Source organism: Nicotiana attenuata, chromosome 7 (genome assembly GCF_001879085.1).
Source record: "Nicotiana attenuata strain UT chromosome 7, NIATTr2, whole genome shotgun sequence".
NCBI classification, from domain to species: Eukaryota; Viridiplantae; Streptophyta; class Magnoliopsida; order Solanales; family Solanaceae; genus Nicotiana; species Nicotiana attenuata.
Window position 1 is genome coordinate 107820443 of NC_031995.1, and position 18637 is coordinate 107839079.

The 18637-nt window shown below is 37.8% G+C and overlaps 1 protein-coding gene across 1 annotated transcript in view; it reads right to left on the bottom strand.

Annotated features, from left to right (window-relative positions):
* LOC109229659 (xaa-Pro dipeptidase) overlaps positions 1 to 8368 on the bottom strand; it is a 16075-nt gene extending 7707 nt beyond the window's left edge. Inside the window, exons 1-6 of the mRNA XM_019395184.1 lie at positions 8090 to 8368; positions 7955 to 8004; positions 7797 to 7857; positions 2991 to 3086; positions 2740 to 2889; positions 681 to 812 (exon numbers count right to left, since the gene is read on the bottom strand). Coding sequence (XP_019250729.1) covers positions 681 to 812; positions 2740 to 2889; positions 2991 to 3086; positions 7797 to 7857; positions 7955 to 8004; positions 8090 to 8233 — 633 coding nt within the window. The 5' untranslated portion in view covers positions 8234 to 8368. The remainder of the gene's footprint in view (positions 1 to 680; positions 813 to 2739; positions 2890 to 2990; positions 3087 to 7796; positions 7858 to 7954; positions 8005 to 8089) is intronic.

Genomic DNA, 18637 nt, shown 5'->3' on the forward strand with positions numbered 1-18637 from the left:
CGTCCAAACACAAATCTAATTTTCAAAAACCATTTTCACTTGAAAAAAAATTTCACTTTTTTTTGGAATTTTACAATTCTTATGTCAAAACGCCCACTATAATTTGATGAATGTTTTGCACTCCAGAAAGAATCAAAGTCAGCAATCTTCATGGTGTGCTGACTTGCAAGTTAATATATCTCAACATTTGACTCTCAAAAGCATAAAAAATGTATAAGAAAACATAAAGGCCTTAGCCAAAAACTTTGTAAGCTTTTCTTTGAAACAACATGTCTCAACTTCCACTGTGTCTTGGCAAAATATTTTTTTTGATAACTGAGAAATCACTGAGGGCTAGCTAGCGCATGATTCGAAACTCTGTGGATAATAGGCCTGCAGATTCGAATCACTACACTTACATATCAGGCGATTTTTGGTCCATAGGAAGATTCGAACTCTTGGTATGCACATAATCAAAATAGCACGCGCTATGCTCTGCTGAACCAAAGCCTTGGGGGGGGGGGGGGGTTGTCTTGACAAAAGTATTCTATACTATGTTGCAGGTAGCCAATAAGGAAAATGCCGGATCTACTTTATCAAAAAAAAAGTACATGATCTAACTAGCAAAAACTGCAGGACACTATAATAAATTGAAGTATGGTAAGTGAAATTTCCCATGAAAAAGGTAGAACAATGCTTACCTCAACATGAGCTTCAGTGCTTATGTCATTGGCAAATTGAATGAGAGCAAGTTCTAAGTTGGACTTTATAACACGGCATTCAGTCAGGATAGGATGCAATGTGTTTAAATCTGTCTGGAACTTCTTAATACCCTACAGACCACAGGCATAATGAGTCAACAACCATTGTATAAGTTGGAACTCCAGCTACTACTTGCTTCAGACATATATATCAGCTAATTTCATCATTCTGATTTTGGCAAAGCAATTGATAAAAAGATACAATTGGGCGGGGAAAATGACAAGACAGCTAAACACAAGGATAGCTTCCAGAAACCATCATGATTCACTAAATAACTGATAGCATACAGACATGCTATAAAAATATGGTACTCATTATAGTGGTGAAAATAATGATTTACAACTGAAATAATCAGCCGACAAAAGCTCCAATAAGATATCTTAAATAAGAGGAATTGATCAAGATTCCAGCGTTCATGACACGTAAAACTGTGTTTGTGACCACATTGTCATCCGTGCCAAACAAAGGTTGTGCTCTCTAACGAAGTTTTCTAAAGAAAGAACAAGGCTCCATATAAAGTGGGGGCTTTCTTGGCTGGTTCAGAAGGGAGATGTCTGACTTAACACAACCTTCAGAAAAGGGTTTTAACAATTGCAGCAGGTTTTCGTTGTTTCGGGAGCAATATGAAGGTGTAAATCATTTATTTCTCCATTGCAATATCACTTCACCAAGTTGGGATACCTACAGTCATGTGCTTGATAATTTGGAAGGAATATAATCGTGGAATCTTTGAGGGGAAAAAGAAAAAGTTACTAGTCTCAAGTACAAAAGTATTTTTTTGCTTGCCTTTTGTTTGTGGCAGTTGATATTCCTAAATTCCTTTCCTTAATGATTGCTCAACTACATACTACTATTTCTTTCTGGTGGGCACCATTGGCATGGAGGCCGTCGACTGTTGGCGTTAATATCTGTAATTTATTAATAATTGATCGCCCCATCAGCTACTAGCACGACCGTTAGGTAAAAAGTAAAAGAATTTATATTACCAACGACAAGGGAATTTCCCTATGACGTAAAGCATTTAATAGAAACTTCCTTTATATGAATGATTTACATAGTTGCTTCTAACTAGTCTAGACTTGAAGCAATGGTTATTTTCTAACTTGATTGGTGGAGAGAGACAGAGATAAAACATCCTATAAATTATTGACAGTGAATAACTAATGACCACAAGTTATCTTCTCTCCCTCTTTTTTTGGCCATTAGAGACAACTGGACCTCACTCTGTTGCCTTAGAAAAAACATCATGTTTAATCCCTAAAGAGAAAACTGTCTAATTCAATTTCTTCCAATAACATCATGTTTGTAAGATCTAAATGTCTTATCAGTTATCCCTAAAGAGAATCTTAATTCAACAGACTCTGTTTTTGCTTATGTGTTGATGCTTTATTTCTTTGAACTATTTGTCATTTAGTAGTTTCACTAATATTTTGTTTTTGCATATAGGATCAATCTGTAAATGATGTATCTATCATACTGCTAAAAGTTTATATTTGACTCTACTACTCTAGTCTCAATTTGTGTTTGTATCTCTTTTAATTTTTCATAGATGGCAGATGAAAATAGAGTAAATGATGCTGGTTCAACTGAAAGCTTACCTAATACCCAAGATAGCAAAACCAACACGATTGTCACGCACTATGGGATGCCCTAAAATGCAAAAATTGTCGTGACTTTGGGATGAAAGGAGTGAGCTTAAGCAATTTTTTTTGATTAACTACAAATTTCGATTTCGCATATTTTAGAATCCTTGGCAAGTCATTGTAGCCCTCAGCCATTCCTAAAAGGTGTGGTGCTCAGCACTATCATCTCGGGATTAATTATTGTGAATTTACTGGGAAAAAACATGGTAAATTTTATATCATTCCTTTCAAGCCCTCGCAAACAATAGGATGAGACATAAACTTGAAATACTGCCAGTTTAGAGTCCTTGTTGCTATCAGTACCAAGCCCATGCAAGAGAACATAATAATGGTGTTTGTGGGATGAGACATAAACCTGAAATTCTGCTGGTTTAGAGTACTTGTTGCTATCTGTATTAAGCCCATACAACAGAAATAGCAACGGTGTTCCCATCTCTTGGTACTGATTAGACAAAACTTCCTTAATCTCATCAGTATAGAAAACCTGGGTAACCTTGTACTTTTCCTGAAAAAGACCAATGTAAGAGTAAATCAAATCCTTACATTGCCTTCCACTTGATGAACAGGATCACCCATGAAATACAAGTTCGAAAAATGAATAGTTACCTGGAAGTGAGTAAGTGGTTTTATTTCTCCCATCCAAACAGCATAGTCAGGCGGTAACCTAGGAGCAAAGAGCATAGATTTCCCACTTGCTATATCCTTCATCAAGAAAGCAATATTCAAGGATGCTTCAAATTTATAAGCACTAGAAAGTTTAGATAATAAGGTTCATCGGCCACTCTCTCCATTAAATCTCCTTACATTAAAACATTAATACACTCAAGAAAGGAAGAATAATGCATACTCCTTGAAGTTTCGACTTATAACACATCACTCTCTTGGTTTCAAATATTCAGTGAAGCTCCTTTTACTCATGATTTGTGTAACAAAACTATATCCTAATCTACATGGAAAAGTTTTGACCCCGTATGTACTGAGATTTTAACTTTTTTCCTTCTATTCATGTAAGAAAATTAACTTATGGTATTTGAACCTTTTCCTAAAAATTACTGGATGAATCACATTCCACATGTTTAAACTATATCCTCATTAAAGAATGATAAACTACATAAATAAAATTTCTCTCACTTTTAAGCTCGTCTTTTTTAATTTGTTCATTCTTCTTTAGATTTACAGCCAAACCTCTCTATAACAGCCTCGTTTGTTCCGAATATTTTTGGATATTATAGCGAAGTACTGTTATACAGAACATATATTATAACATAACATGAAAATTGGTTCCGGAAAAGCTTGGCTTTCATAGTGAAGTGTTGTTATATAGGGATGTTGTTATAGAGAGGCCTGACTGTATAAGCATTTTAACTTTATTATCTGCTTAAGTGCGTGATAATAATTCGAACAGTTGATTTGAGGATTGTAAGATTAGATTCTTTTTTTTTATAATCCTAGGTAATGGGGAGATTGACGAACATGTCACACATTGTATTGGAGCACGATGGATGAAATGGAGGCTCGCAGCCGAGGTCCTAAGGTACCACTGAGTCTTAAAGTTAAGTTCTACAGAGTGGTGGTTAGACCAACTATGTTGTATGGGGCGGAGTGTTGGCCAGTCAAAATTAGCGAAAATGAGAATGTTGATGTGTGGGCATACTAGGAAAGATAAGATTAGGAATGAAGATATTTGGGATAAGGTTGGAGTGGCCTCAATAGTGGACAAGATGCGGGAAGAGAGGTTGAAATGGTACGGACATATGAAGAGGAGGTGCACCGATGCACCAGTAAGGAAGTGTGAGAGGTTGGCTATGGTGGATCTGAGGAGAGGTAGAGGCAGGCCGAAGAAGTATTGAGGAGAGGTGATTAGGAAGGAAATGGCGCAGTTGCAGCTTACTGAGGACATGACCCTTGATAGGAGGGTATGGATGTCGAGAATTAGGGTAGAGGGTTAGTAGGTAGACACACGGTTTCCTTTTCGTATAAGTAGTATTAGTATTACGCACGCTTTCTCTTATTCTTAGCTAGCGCTTGGCCATAAACTCCCAAATTTGTTTTGAAAATTTTGATTTGGGTGAAGTTAGGTTTGAAGATGAAAATGTGATTGGACATCAATTTTCAAAACATATTTCATTTTTTTTTTTGAAAGAACATGAAACATAGACATATACCCACAAGTTCTAAAAACTATCACAAATACCCAACAGTAACTTCATCAATAACATTCATTATTAATATCACAAATCATAGTCCTGAACATAAATAAATTTGGTAGAAAATTATCATTTTTATAATAGCCAAACGAGTATTTCTAGTATTACATGTTGTTGCTTCAGTTATCCCTATTTTTCTTGCAGTTGTTACTTCCTATTTTTTCTTGCTGTTGTTGCTGCTTCTTTTCCATGACTTCGCCACTACTATATTTCTTTTCAGCCGAAGGTCTATCGGAAACAGTCTCTCTACCTTCACAAAGTAGGGGTAAGGTATGTGTACACACTACCCTCTCCAGACCCCACTCGTGGGATTTCAATGGATATGTTGTTGTTGTTGTATTTTATTCTTTTTCTGTCAATGAAAGCTAAGAAAATTTTCATTGCAGTTGGCACTCAGAGACTGCTGATTGAAAAAATATGAACAAGTGCAAAAGTTTCCATGATAAGCTATATTGGGGATCTAAAAAGTCTTATCATCTTCTCTTATTATTTACAAAGGCAAATTTACACCAAGAAGACAAGAACTATAAACATTTTTTCTTTAATACTATGTGAAATAGCAACTTTACGCTCCTCGAAGCATCTCATTTCTTTACTTCCATAGGACCCAAAGGATGCATAAGGGGATTGAATTCCACAGCTTCATGCGACATCTCTGCACCTCAATCTTCTCTAACTGTATAAAGCTTCTATATATTGCCAGGGTAACTCATCTTATATTGAAATGCGACTGGACAGTGAATAAGTGGCAGCCCTTTTCCTCTTCTTTTTCATGTAAATAGCATCTACTCTGCAGCACAGAACACTTCAATAGCAAATTTGCTAGTGTTAAATAGGCAGTGTTAACAGCAATAAATCTAAAACACGCCTCTGTAGCAGATACTTTAACTTTCTAAATCAGCTTCCAGGATGTTCTTCATTGTTTTTCGCAGATAAAGTTTTGTACTCTGACCTTACAGAATACTGCCTCTGCTATCGTGATCTTTTCCTCCAGACGACCATTTCTTCTCTTCCAGTTTTTTAACAGATTCAAAAAAGCTGTTTCTTTCCAGGTCATGACATTTTTTCCTCAGGGCATTGTTCCATTGCTTCCCAATTCTGAAGGTAGGGATACGGTCTGTGTGCATGCTACTCTTCCCAGACCCCACTTGTGGGATTCAACTAGGTGGTTGTTGTTTGTTACATGATCCAAATCAAGCTCACTAATTAGGTGAAATTTCTTCTGTTAACTATTTACTGCCCATATAAGTTCTTTCAATCCATCAAGTTGCCTCTCCAATTTTTTCTGCAACGGAGATAAGGACACAATATAGGCGGGAAGATTGTATAAGGCACCTCCAAAAGACAAATATTGTTGTTTCCATGTGGAAAGTCTTTCTCAAGCTTCTCTACTATTCCCTGCTATACTGCTAATGATTTATGCTTGGAACCAAAAGGGAGACAAAAATATGTGGAAAGAAGCAACTTTGCAACCCAAAATGTTACACCAGTAGCAAGTTCTCAACCTCATTATCTCCATACGCAGCTTTTGCAAGCCTGAGACGGCATCAAAAGCTAATAAACCCCTTTAAGATGCATCAACTTACTTTCCTCCACACCACAAAAAGATACGCATCATCAACAGAGAAAATATAATCTACTATAAAATATGTGACCTTTTAAAGTTGTTCTTACTTCCAAATCAGAACTCCTTGATCCAGCCACCTGCCAAGTTCCAGCATTCTACTGAATACCTTCATTACCAAAATGAATAGAAAGGTGAAAGGTATCACCTTGACAGAACCCTCTTTGGGAGCTTAAGAATTCTCTTGGTTCACCATTTACTAGGGAAGAGTACTACACTCGCAACTATTTCTCTCCAAATTCCATCTTCCTCAAAGGGCAACTAGAAATGTCTAGTTTACATGGTCATACACCTTCTCCAAATCTAGCTTGCGGAGGAGCCTAATTTCTTTTGTTTTATTCTCACATCCAAGAACTCATTTGCCACCAAAGCAGCATATGTTATCATCTGCCTGTGACAAAGGTCATCCGTGACTTAGAAATCAATTTAATTAACTTGTTCAGCCTTTCTGCCAATGCTTTGGATACGATCATAAAAATTCCTATCACCAAACTTATGCTCTATAATCAGTAAAACATAATATAGTTTTAATAAAAAATATAATAAAGCATAACGGCAAATCTGTCTGTATGTAGATTAAGTGTAGCTTCTGTTACACAAAATTAAGAGAAAGGAGCTTTGAATAAAGGGGAGATATGCGATACATGATGAAACCTCAAAAAAAAAATGATTGCATAAAAAGGTTCACTGAGGATGACTAGAATTAAACAATAAGTAGAATGGGGTTATCTATGTGCCTTAAACCTCTTTGTAGAAGAAAATCTGATATCTGGTACATGTTCCTTGCTAATGCTGGTCTCTTAGGAAAGTTGATAAGTTCATCGGGAAAATCTGGCAGATGGTTCCGGCCTGCATCTTTTGGTGTGTCTGGTCAGAAAGGAATCGCAGGTGTTTTGACGGGATATCAACTCCTCCTATGGTGCTTAAGGCTAGATCTTCTATGGTTGTATAGTTGGCATAATTTAGTTCCTAATGACTGTCATATGAAGTTTTTTGATTTTGTCAGCTCTTTAGCTCTTGCTTAGCTCCTTTTTGTTCATAGCTGACTGTTTTTTTTATGTACTCTCTTTTGTACTTCTTGCATCTCCTGGATGCCATATATAAAATTCCGCTTACTTTATCAACAAAAAAAAAACTGATACTAGAGAAGCCCAACTATTGAATCTTTAAGAAGCTCATCTCTCCCTTCTTACCTTTTTTTGGGATAAGGTGAAGTACTTCCCTAAAAGAATCAGTACCAAGGAGCTACCACAAAGTTGACAAATTTAAGAATATTTCTTATCCACGCTCCTTCATTGACTTTAAGAATCCAACAGAAAAAAGCACCACAAAACAAAAGAGGAAATTTCGCAATTGATCATTCTGGAGTGGGAGAATATGGGTTCACCCGCTTCAACCAAACATGCAATTAAATTTAGGGAAAGCGCCAATATGAAGAAAAGGTTGATAAGACATTTTCATAGCTCTGCAACATCAGTTACCACATCATAAGCTACTTCTCGACATGGAATTACTCATTTAAGCACCCAAGAATCTTTAGAAAGAAAGAAAAATTCAACATTTATTGATATCATATCTTACAATAGCTCCAAAAAATCCAGGCTCTTGTACTCCAAACAAGTAAGCGAAATAGCTCTCCTGTCTACAAACAAGCCAGAAGTTAGTAACTAGTCCAATCATCCTCCTCAATGAGGAGATAATTGCTATAATACAACACTTAGATAGATGGTTATTAATACCTGAACAATTCGAGGTGATCGGTGCAATGACGAGTTTGCTCCTCGCCACCCTAATTCAAATTTTAAAAATCGAGGTAAGTCAGAAGAGAAAGATGAAGTGAGTGAAGGTAAAGACAAAAAGCAAGTAATGAGAACCTGAAGGAGAACAAAGCCTTGGAGAGGACGAGAGGAAGAAGATAGGTGCTCGCGCAGAGAGTTGAGGAGCTTCTCTCGATTGAGTGAGTGGAGTTCCATGGGAATCATCGGAGGAGACAGAGATGATGAAGAAGCAGAAGCCATTAGAGCGATCAGGCCGCGGCCCTAATCGAGGAGTTGGAAAAACAGCAGATTACACTTCCGACTGTCTATAATAGGCAAAATACCTTAAACACCCGTAAACTTGGCTTGGCTCATATTATTACCATCCTCCCAAACTATGGCCGGTATTAATTACCTCCCTCGACTACCTGATCTTTTGAGATCGATTACCTCCTAAATATTGACGTGGCAAAAAATATGGATGCACTCGCCTGCCCATTTTTCTGTGTGGCATTTTTTTTAAAAATAAAATATTTTTTATCTTTTTAAGAATATTATTTTTTTAGATAATTTTTTTCGAATAAAATTTATAATAAAACTTGGATATAACTATATTATTTAGGCTAAATATTTTTATTTGGCCAAAACTAATAAAAGTTTTAGTTAATTTTTTTTCGAATTTGACCTGAAAATAAAAATTTATACAATTGAAATAAATAGTCAAGGCATCTAAAAAGTTATAAAAAATACATAGTAGAAATAAATAGTCATTTCATCACAAGAAGAAATAAAAAGAGTGTACAATTGCACTTGTAATTTTTTGCAATTGTACACTCTTTTTATTTCTTCTTTTGATGCGATGGCTATTTATTTCAACTGTGTATTTTTACTTTTTTAGGTAAAATCTGTAAAAAAAAAAAAATTAGAGCACCGTAATTTAGAGCTATAAAATTATAGTCAAAATAGTTAATTTCAAACTACGTATTTTTATAACTTTTTAGATGCCTTGACTATTTATTTCAATTGTATAAATCATTATTTTCAAGTCACATTCAAAAAAAGATTAACTAAAACTTTATTATTTTTGGCCAAATAAATATATTTAGCCTAAATAATGTAGTTCTATCCAAGTTTTATTATAAATTGTATTCGAAAAAAATTATCTAAAAAGTAATATTCATAAAAAGGTAAAAAAATATTTTATTTTTCAAGAAAATGCCACATAGACAGAAAAATCCACGTAGCAGGTGAGTGGACCCACACTTTTTGCCACATCAGCATCTAGAGGGGTAATGGCTCTCAAAAGCAAGTTGAGGGGGGTAATTAAGACCGGGCATAGTTCGAGGAGGATATTTATAATTTGAGCCAAGTTTAGGGGTGATTTAAGGTATTTTGCCTTTATAATATGGCTGCGAGCCTGCAAGTTTTTCCCAACCCGAGAATTAGTTTAAAAATCAACTAGACCGAGAATTAGTATAATACCCTACCGAATCGATTTTTAAGTTTTTCTTAATAAAATCATAGGTTTTTATATAAATCTATAATCGTACCGATAATTAGTGTAAATTTTTTATTTTATGAAAAATAAAGCGAAAAAATATCAAACCGTATCGAATAAATTTATAATATAAAAAATATATTTATATATAAAGTTTAAAGAAAATAAAGCATTATATTTTTTCTTGGGCCTTGGAATTATGAAAGAGTTACAAGCCAACAAGTAATTAAACTTAAAATCCTAATTTCCAAACTTATTATGCTACTCCTATTGAAATAAAATTATTTCCAGCATATTCACTGGCAAGCACAAAGTATTGTAGCGATTATGAGCAGCAAACTACAATGTATTGAATATGTTTAGGATTTAGATTTATCTTTTTAAATATTTAATTTTCTATAGACTTTATTCTTGAATCCCAGCTTGGTTAATATCTTTGCACTCGTATGATTTATATTTTCTTTGTATTTGCTTAGTTTCTTTTACACTGATGTAGAATAATTGATGGATCTATACTCTAGTCATCTTTAATATTTTCTTAATTCATCACCTTTTAAACTGTAAAAATATCTAGAGAGTTTTGCTAAGTCATATAAAAGTACGTATGTTATTGCATTCTACTTCTAATAGTGAATTTTACATGAAATTTTGTAACGACCCAAAATTCACTAGTCGTGATGGAACCTAACTCAACCCGCTAGGTAAGCCAATTAACGATTATCCATTTCCAATTAACTTAATAAAATAATTAAAACAAAGGAATTAACTGAATCTTATACATTCTCAATGACTGGTAGTACAAATCACGAGTTTCTAAGAGTAGAGATTACAAAACTGATAGGAAATAAAGACATCTTCTGTTTGAAACGTAATAAACATAATTTTATAATCTAAGGCTACCATGAACAAGAGGCAGCTACAACCGGGACGCGGGTACATCTTCCAATCCAGCTTCCGTCGAATATAGCAACATCGACATCCGAAATCTGCATGCAATGTGCAGGAAGTGTAGTATGAGTACAACCGACCCCAAGTAACAAACCTAAACTTAGGTTAAAAGCAGTGACGAGCTGGAACATAGGTCGACACCAATAACTAATAGCAGTTCATGACAGCGTAAAGCATATAAATAAGGAAGTAACTCAGAGATACAATGCTCAGCTTTTTCCGAAAATAGTTCAACTTTTCAAGAATATTAGTGAAAACTCAAATCCTTTACCGAAATCGTTGTAAAATATGAGATAGTTTGAAAGCTGTAATTTTTCTAAAAATCGTTTTCACAATAAATAAGATGTTTCATTTTCAGATGGCATGATAGCAAGTATGAAATACCTCTTTATAACCACATTCAATGTGTGTAAAAAGTCATGAATGACCTGATACCGTACAACATGAGGAAAAATGCATCTCTATGCTTGTATGCATGTGTGCATGCCAATGCCATGTATCTCAGAGATGAATCATGTACTCACACTTTCAGAGTACTCAACCTCACCGTCTCTCACTTTCCACTCATCATGCTCAACCACTCGGTAGTGTATATGGCCCATACGGCCCAGGGAAGATCCATCCCGAAATATATACATTGCTGACCATCAGTCACTCAGTAGCGAGGAAGGCCAATTCGGCCCCATAGAGAAGATCCATCTCCAGGTATATAAATGCTTCGGACAAGATCCATGTCCAGGGAAGATCCATCCCTCAAAATAATCAACCGCGCTCTCTAGTGGTGTGCAAACTCCAGAGGGGCTCCTTCAGTCCAAGGGCTATAATCTGCACGGACAACTCACGTGCTATAGTATCAATATCAGAATCTGCACGGACAACTCACGTGCTATAGTATTAATAACCTCACAATTAGGCCCTCGGCCTCACTCAGTCATCAATCTCTCCAGTCTCACTCACGGGCTCACAATGTCATGAAACTAGCCCGACAACAATGATATGATGTATCAATAAACAACAACTGAGACTGAGATGTGATATGAATGCATGAATATGACTGAGTACGAAAAACCAATGAAATCAGTAAGATGACAGCAAGAAACCACCACAATGGGTCCTAACAATATCAGCATAAAGCCTAAACACGATATCTAGCATGATGTACATCTCAATTACTTTATAACATGGTGAAAACACATATACCAGTAAAGTAGGGCCACTATACAGTGCCATGAAGGCAACGAAGTCACCATTCACAGGGTGCACGCCCACACGTCCGTCACCTAGCATGTGCGTCACCTCAACACAATCACATAGCACATAATTCGGGGTTTCATACCCTCAACACTAAGAAGAGTTACTTATCTCAAACAAGCCAATTCCGACACTGAGCAAGCCAAGTGATGCTCCAAGAATTCCATCACGCGCGTAGCGACCTCCGAACGACCCAAAACTTGCCAAAATCAACTCAAATACATCAGATAAAGCCCAAGGAAACAATTACAAATGATAAATATCGAATCCTAAGTCAAATCCCAAATCTGGCCAAAAATCACACACACCCGCGGAACCCGATAAAACTCACAAAATCCGAGAACCCATACAATTACGAGTCCAGCCATACTAGTTTCACTCAATTCCGATTCCAAGTCGTCGATCAAAACTCAAAAATTCATATTATGAAACTTTAGGCCAAAACTCCCAAATTTCTCTTTCAATTCATCAAACAATTGCTAAAAATGAAGATGGATTCATGAAATATAATCAAAACTGAGTAGAGAACACTTATCCCAATCCTTGTGATGAAATTTGCTCTAAAAATCACCTCAATCCGAGTCCCACATCTTAAAATATGAAGAAAGAACCAATAGCTTCTGCCCAGCAATTTCCGCATTTGCAGACAATAGGTCGCATTTGCAACTCTCGCTTTTGCGGAAAAGGACTCGCATTTGCGAGATGGCCACTTCTGCGATGGCCATGACCGCATATGCGGGCGCGCTTCTACACAATTACCTCCGCATTTGCAGACTTCCACTCCTCAATGAAATCTCGCATCTGTGACGCTTGGCTCGCATCTATGGCCATCGCACCTGCGCGATATCAATCGTAGGTGCGTAACACCAGAACCAGCAGCTCCTCAGCAATGAAAACATGAAGGAAAATGATCTGAAAACAATCCGGAACATGCCCGAGCCCCTCGGGACCCCGTCCAAACATACCAATAAGTTCCACAATATAATACGAACCTACTCGAGGCCTCAAAACACACATAGCAACATCGAAATGACGAATCACACCTCAATTCAAATTCGATGAACTTGAAATTTCATACTTCCACAATCGATGCCGAAACCTATCAAATCACGTTTGATAGACCTCTAATTTTGCACACAAGTCACATTTGACATTACGGACCTGCTCCAACTTTCGGAATCGGAATCCGACACCGATATCAAAAAGTCTACTCCTAGTCAAACTTTTTCCAAAATTCCAAATTTCGCCATTTCAAGCCAAATTTTACTACGGACCTCCAAATCACGATCTGGGCGCGCTCCTAAGTCCAAAATCACCCAACGAAGCTAACGGAGCCATCAGAAATTCGATCCAAGGTCAATTAATAAAAAGTCAAATTGGTCAAGCCTTTCCAATTTGAAGCCTCTAGTTGAGAGTCATCCTTCTAAATCAAATTCCGAATAACCTGAAAACCAAAATCGATGATTCACATAAGTCATAATACATCATACGGAACTACTTATACCCTTAAACAACCGAGCGAAGTGCAAAGGCTCAAAACGACCGGTCGGGTCGTTACATCCTCCCCCACTTAAACATATGTTCGTCCTCGAACGTGCCGAGAGTTGTTCTCAAAGCCATCAAACCGTTACGTAGCCTTACCATGCACATACCCGGGGGTGATCCTACGTCACCTTATCCCGTATAGGTCTGATAACATAACATAACTGAAATTTCTTAATTCAACCTAGCCCGTACGCCTTAGAATTCAATTTTCAACATCCGGAATTTATTATAAGATTAGAACCTCGCATCTACACATCGTGTAAGTCTGAACAAGTTGTATAAAGCCATATACATGACCCAAGATGTAATCACATGATATACCGCAAAACACAAATACTCATAGCGATAATCTCCAATCACAATAGCTGCTCAAAACAACCCAATGCCGGTAATAAACCTTTTATCAAATAAAGCCTCGTTCTAACACCTTCATATACTACCAATGATGAAAGAAACACGCAGAAACTCATAACCATTCATTAGATCAACCAGTTGTGGAATCTCCCTCTCCTTCGACAATAACTATAGCAAATTTTCTAAGCCGACTTTCGATAGTATCCTTCCAACATCTTGTAATCAATTTTGATAGTATCCATTATAGGCCCAATGACCTCATCTCATCCAACACGACTACTCTAGTGACATGACACATCAATACAATCTAAAGCCACAACCCGTGCAATCTATGCACCAATAAGCAACAATCCAGATGTACTCAAATCATGGAAAATGACTCAAACGAGAGAACTGTCCCGCAAGCTTAACAATTACCACCACAATGCAATGGTAAGAACCCATCACACACCGCGGGACCAAAACACACGAATCTATCACAAAGGATCATACCCCAATAAAACTCCGCTATAATGCGTGACCCCATCCAACCACTGGTCCATGGCATATGCCTCAATCCACCTTGCTCAAAATCAACAACCATGTGCGCTTCGACATCAAGTTCCCAAAGTGAATTACCATAACCACGAAGAAGCAAATGACGCAATGCCATACTAGCCCGAAAGAACATAAAGAATGCGCAATCAATCATGCAACACCCAAATACCCATCTCGCTTAAATTCCGCTATAAAGCCCAAATGGAACCATACCATGTGTTTATATAACCAACGAATCACAACCCCTCACAACATGGAAGAGTAGCACATAGAACATATCTGATACGAATAAAATTAACTCTAACCGAATGGCACATCCCTCAACAATAGCAATATGGAGCCAACCAATCCGGCTCGGTGTAGAATACACATCCAAATTGGGCCTACTATTGGACCCCCAAATCAGCTCTAGTCACCCACAGATAGATGAATAATCCTCCGAAAGTCCACAATGACTGAACCATAACACATACTATCATCTGGATAGCTTTGCCCACATCTTCACAGTCCACAACCATGAAATAACCTGTTTATGAGAACACTACGTCCCCAAATCTATAGAGCACATGAATCACCATATCCGATCCCAACTCCACTGCCCGAATATCTAATACATCTCTCATACACGATCATCTCGCGAGAAATACTTCTAGAATTCTTCCGTGCCATATAGTAAAATCTGAATATCAGCAGTCGATCAACTAGGAGGGTGCCACAATACCAATGAAGTATCCATAAATCAAAGCACGTTGCCTCTTCTAAAATGTACACTATCATCAAACTATACCAAATAGTAATATCATTTACCTAGTCGTCCGAAACTGTCCATGCTGCCTAAGGACTCATGACCTTCCCTTTAAAATTGAGTCGTGACCTTACACATGCAAATCTCAATCCTACACAACACACCACACATATCATGCCATCATGCGAAAAATACTAGAGCTTCGTAATCCACTCCGAGTCATAAGCAACTACATACTTAATTAGCCAAGAACTTTCCATTTGATCCCATCTAGGAGAAGATCACTATACACCACATGCTCCTTACGCCAGTAGGAAATATACATCTCTAACCGTGGTAGAAACCATCAAGAACTCTCCGAATAACATTTGCACCAAAACCAAACTATCAGGACTGAACTCATCTAACTCAACCAGGCCACGCAGGCTGTCAAAACCCAAGAGTATCGCCACAAAACAGCTGTAGAAACTCACTGCATCATAAGCACCAAAAGAGCCTGTGAGCACGTGATTTTTGCCCTATGTGAATTATTCCCAAAAATTCAAGCAAATGATTGTTCTTTCATTATTTTACAATTTTGTGAATTTTGTGTTATTTTCTGTTAATTGTTTTGCATTTTATTTGTGCATTTTTATTCATATGAAAAATATATATATAAAAAAAACATGCTTGACATTTGCATTTAGGATCTAATTTCATATTTTAGGATTAATTAGGAATTAAGTGGTTTTTAGAACAAAATATGAAGAAAATAACAAAAATAGTCCATTTTTGCATTTTTAATTGTTAATTGTTGAATTTGCCACGAAGTAGTTTTTAAAAAATTTTTAGGAAATAATTAGTTTAACTTTGAAAATATATTAGGTCTTTATTTTAAAGTCAGAAAATATAAAAAAATAATAATAAATAGAATGAAAACAAAATAAATAAAAGAAATAAAAGAAAAACAATAAAAAAGAGAGTGGTCTCAATGAGGACTCGGGATTGGGCCGCTTGTAATTCATTAATCCCAGCCCAATGCCCCAAGCCCTTGCCCAAGCCCAAATATCCCAAACCCGACCTGCCCCTTTTACTAACTGAAACGGCGCCGTTTTAGAATCAACAGATCTGGACCGTCGAGGTTCATCAATCCAACGGTCCTGAAGTGGGGTCTCATTAACATAAAACGGTCGGATCCCACTCACCCACCCACCCCCCGTATCGTCGTCTTCAGACCCCTCACAGACCCAAACGTAATGCCGCCTTACGTCCCCGCCGAAAATCGCCTCACGGCGGCGGCCCGTCTCCAAACCACTCAAAAAATACACCCCTTACTCCTCTCTTCCTCCTCTTTCCACGTCCACAACCCGTTTCCCTCAAATCCTATCCAAACACTTCGAATCTTGGATCGAAATTTTCCGTCCAGAACACCACCCTTCCCAAACCAATCCACAATAACACCGTAGAATCACCTTGCCCTCCTCTTTCACACCCCCCAAACCCCGGCCCCCGAAACTAACTAGAACTGCTCGAATATTGGTTTGAAATTTCCGGCCGAACCCTAGTTTCTCCAAATTACACTAGATTGATACCACAGGGTCTCCTTGCTCCCTTCATGATGAATTCAACGTCATTGGCCCTCGAACTTCATTGGAGTCAGTCGAGTTTTGAATCTGAAAATTGGTCGGTGAGTTTCCTTATGTTCTTAGTGTTTCTTTTAATTAATTAGTTGTTTTGAGTCTAGTTTTATTTATTTTCTATTCTTCTATGTTATTTTTTATATTTAATTTGGTCAATTCTNATATTTAACTTCAGGAAAAGTGACTTAGCATTTCATAACAGTGATTAAACACAGGACTGAGATCAATGATTATACGAAGCATGCTATCACAATGACATTCATCCTCTAAGGATGCTACAGATCGGCATAAGGCCCCAAACACGGCAATAAGCCTAGATATATTCAATACAGGGTGCGTATCAGTCGCCAATATAGAAACATTCTTGTTCGGGATGGACCAAGTCACAATCCCCAGTCATAACCAATCCCGCACCTGCCATGGGGTGCGAGTCACGCCCTACAATAGCGTCACAATGTGATAAGCCGGGGTTTCAAACCCTCAGGCCATCATATACACCAACTGCTCACCTCTAACCGGCCGTAGACTGGTCCGCAATGCCTTTTCCCTTTGTATCGACCTCCTCGCGCGTCGAATCTAGTCAAAATCACAGCGAATACATAAATATGGGTTAAAGAAACATAACCCAATCAAAAATACTCGAAAAGTACTAAAATTCACGAAGTTGGTGAAACCCGAGCCCCGGACCCACTTCTCGAAAAATTCCGAAAATCACACCAACGGATTCCTCGTCTCGCCACGAGTCCGTACATATAAAGTTTACCGAAAACGGAGCTCAAATGGCCTTTCAAATCCTAAAAATTCGTTTTCAAAAACCAAGCCCTAGTTCTTCACAATTTCTACCCACTTTCATGAATTTGAGTGTTGATTCTTCCATAAAATGGTGTTTTCTAGTCAAGAGACTTACCTCAAATCAATACCCGTTGAAATCCCCGTCAAAATCGATCAAAAAGCTCTCAAGGCGGTGTAAAAATGGTGGAAAAATGATGGGTTTCGCGACTGAAATAACCCTTAAAACTATTCTGTCCGCCCAGTCTTTCCTCTATGAGATCGCAACACTACTAATGCGATCGCATATCACAATCTCAAACCTCCCAAGAATTCCTTCTACGCGATCGCAGAACACCCCTTGCGATCGCAGAGCACTCCTTTCCTCTTATACGCGATCGCACACCTAGCCACGCGACCGCACTGACCAAACTCCCAGACCTATGCGATCGCAGAGCCCTTTACGCAATCGCATAGTGTAAAAATCTGAGCTCCCTCCAATTCTTCTATGTGATCGCAGCCCTGTGCTTGCAATCGCGAAGAGCTAATTTGCTCTGCAAATTTCTGCTGCATTTTTCAACATCAAAAATCCCCGTTAGCCATCCGAAATCACCCCGAGGCCCTCGGGACCTCAACCAAAAGCGCCAACATACTCCAAAGCATCATACAAACTTGTTCCAATCATCAAAACACGTCAAACAACACAAAAATCATCAAATTACCACGGATTCAAGCCTAAGTTAAATTAAAACTTCCGAAACTTGCATTCGACCAAAAACCCGACCCAACGACGTCCGAACGACCTAAAAATTTGCAGACATATCCAACATCACCTAACGAAGCTACTGAAACTCTCGGAATTCCATTCCGACCCTCGGATCAAAATCTCACCTACCAACCGGAATTCGCCAAAATTCAACCTTAGCCAATTCAAGCCTAATTCTACACCTGACCTCCAAATTGAATTCCGACTTCACTCCTAAGTCACAAATCATCCCCCGAAGCTACCCGAACCACCGGAACTCACATCCGAGCCCTCTAACTACATAGTCAACTTCCGGTTGACTTTTTCCAAAGCAAGCTTCCTTCAAAAAGGCTAAGTGCCATATTTCCAACTAGAACCAATCCAATTCTACCCGATCAACTCAAATACTGATATTAAATCATGGAGGGACATAATATGGGGGAAACGGGACGGTAACTCACGTGACGACGGGCCGGGTCGTCACAAATTTTAATTTGGCTTAGTTTGTGTTACCAGTATAGTGTAGGGTAGTGTAGTGTAGCTTAATTCGTTTTCAGTAGTTATAAAAAAAACAAGTTCAAATAGCTTTCTATTTCAGTATGATATTTCAATGTGTCCAGTTCTGAAATCATGAGTCATTTTGGGTGAATAATGT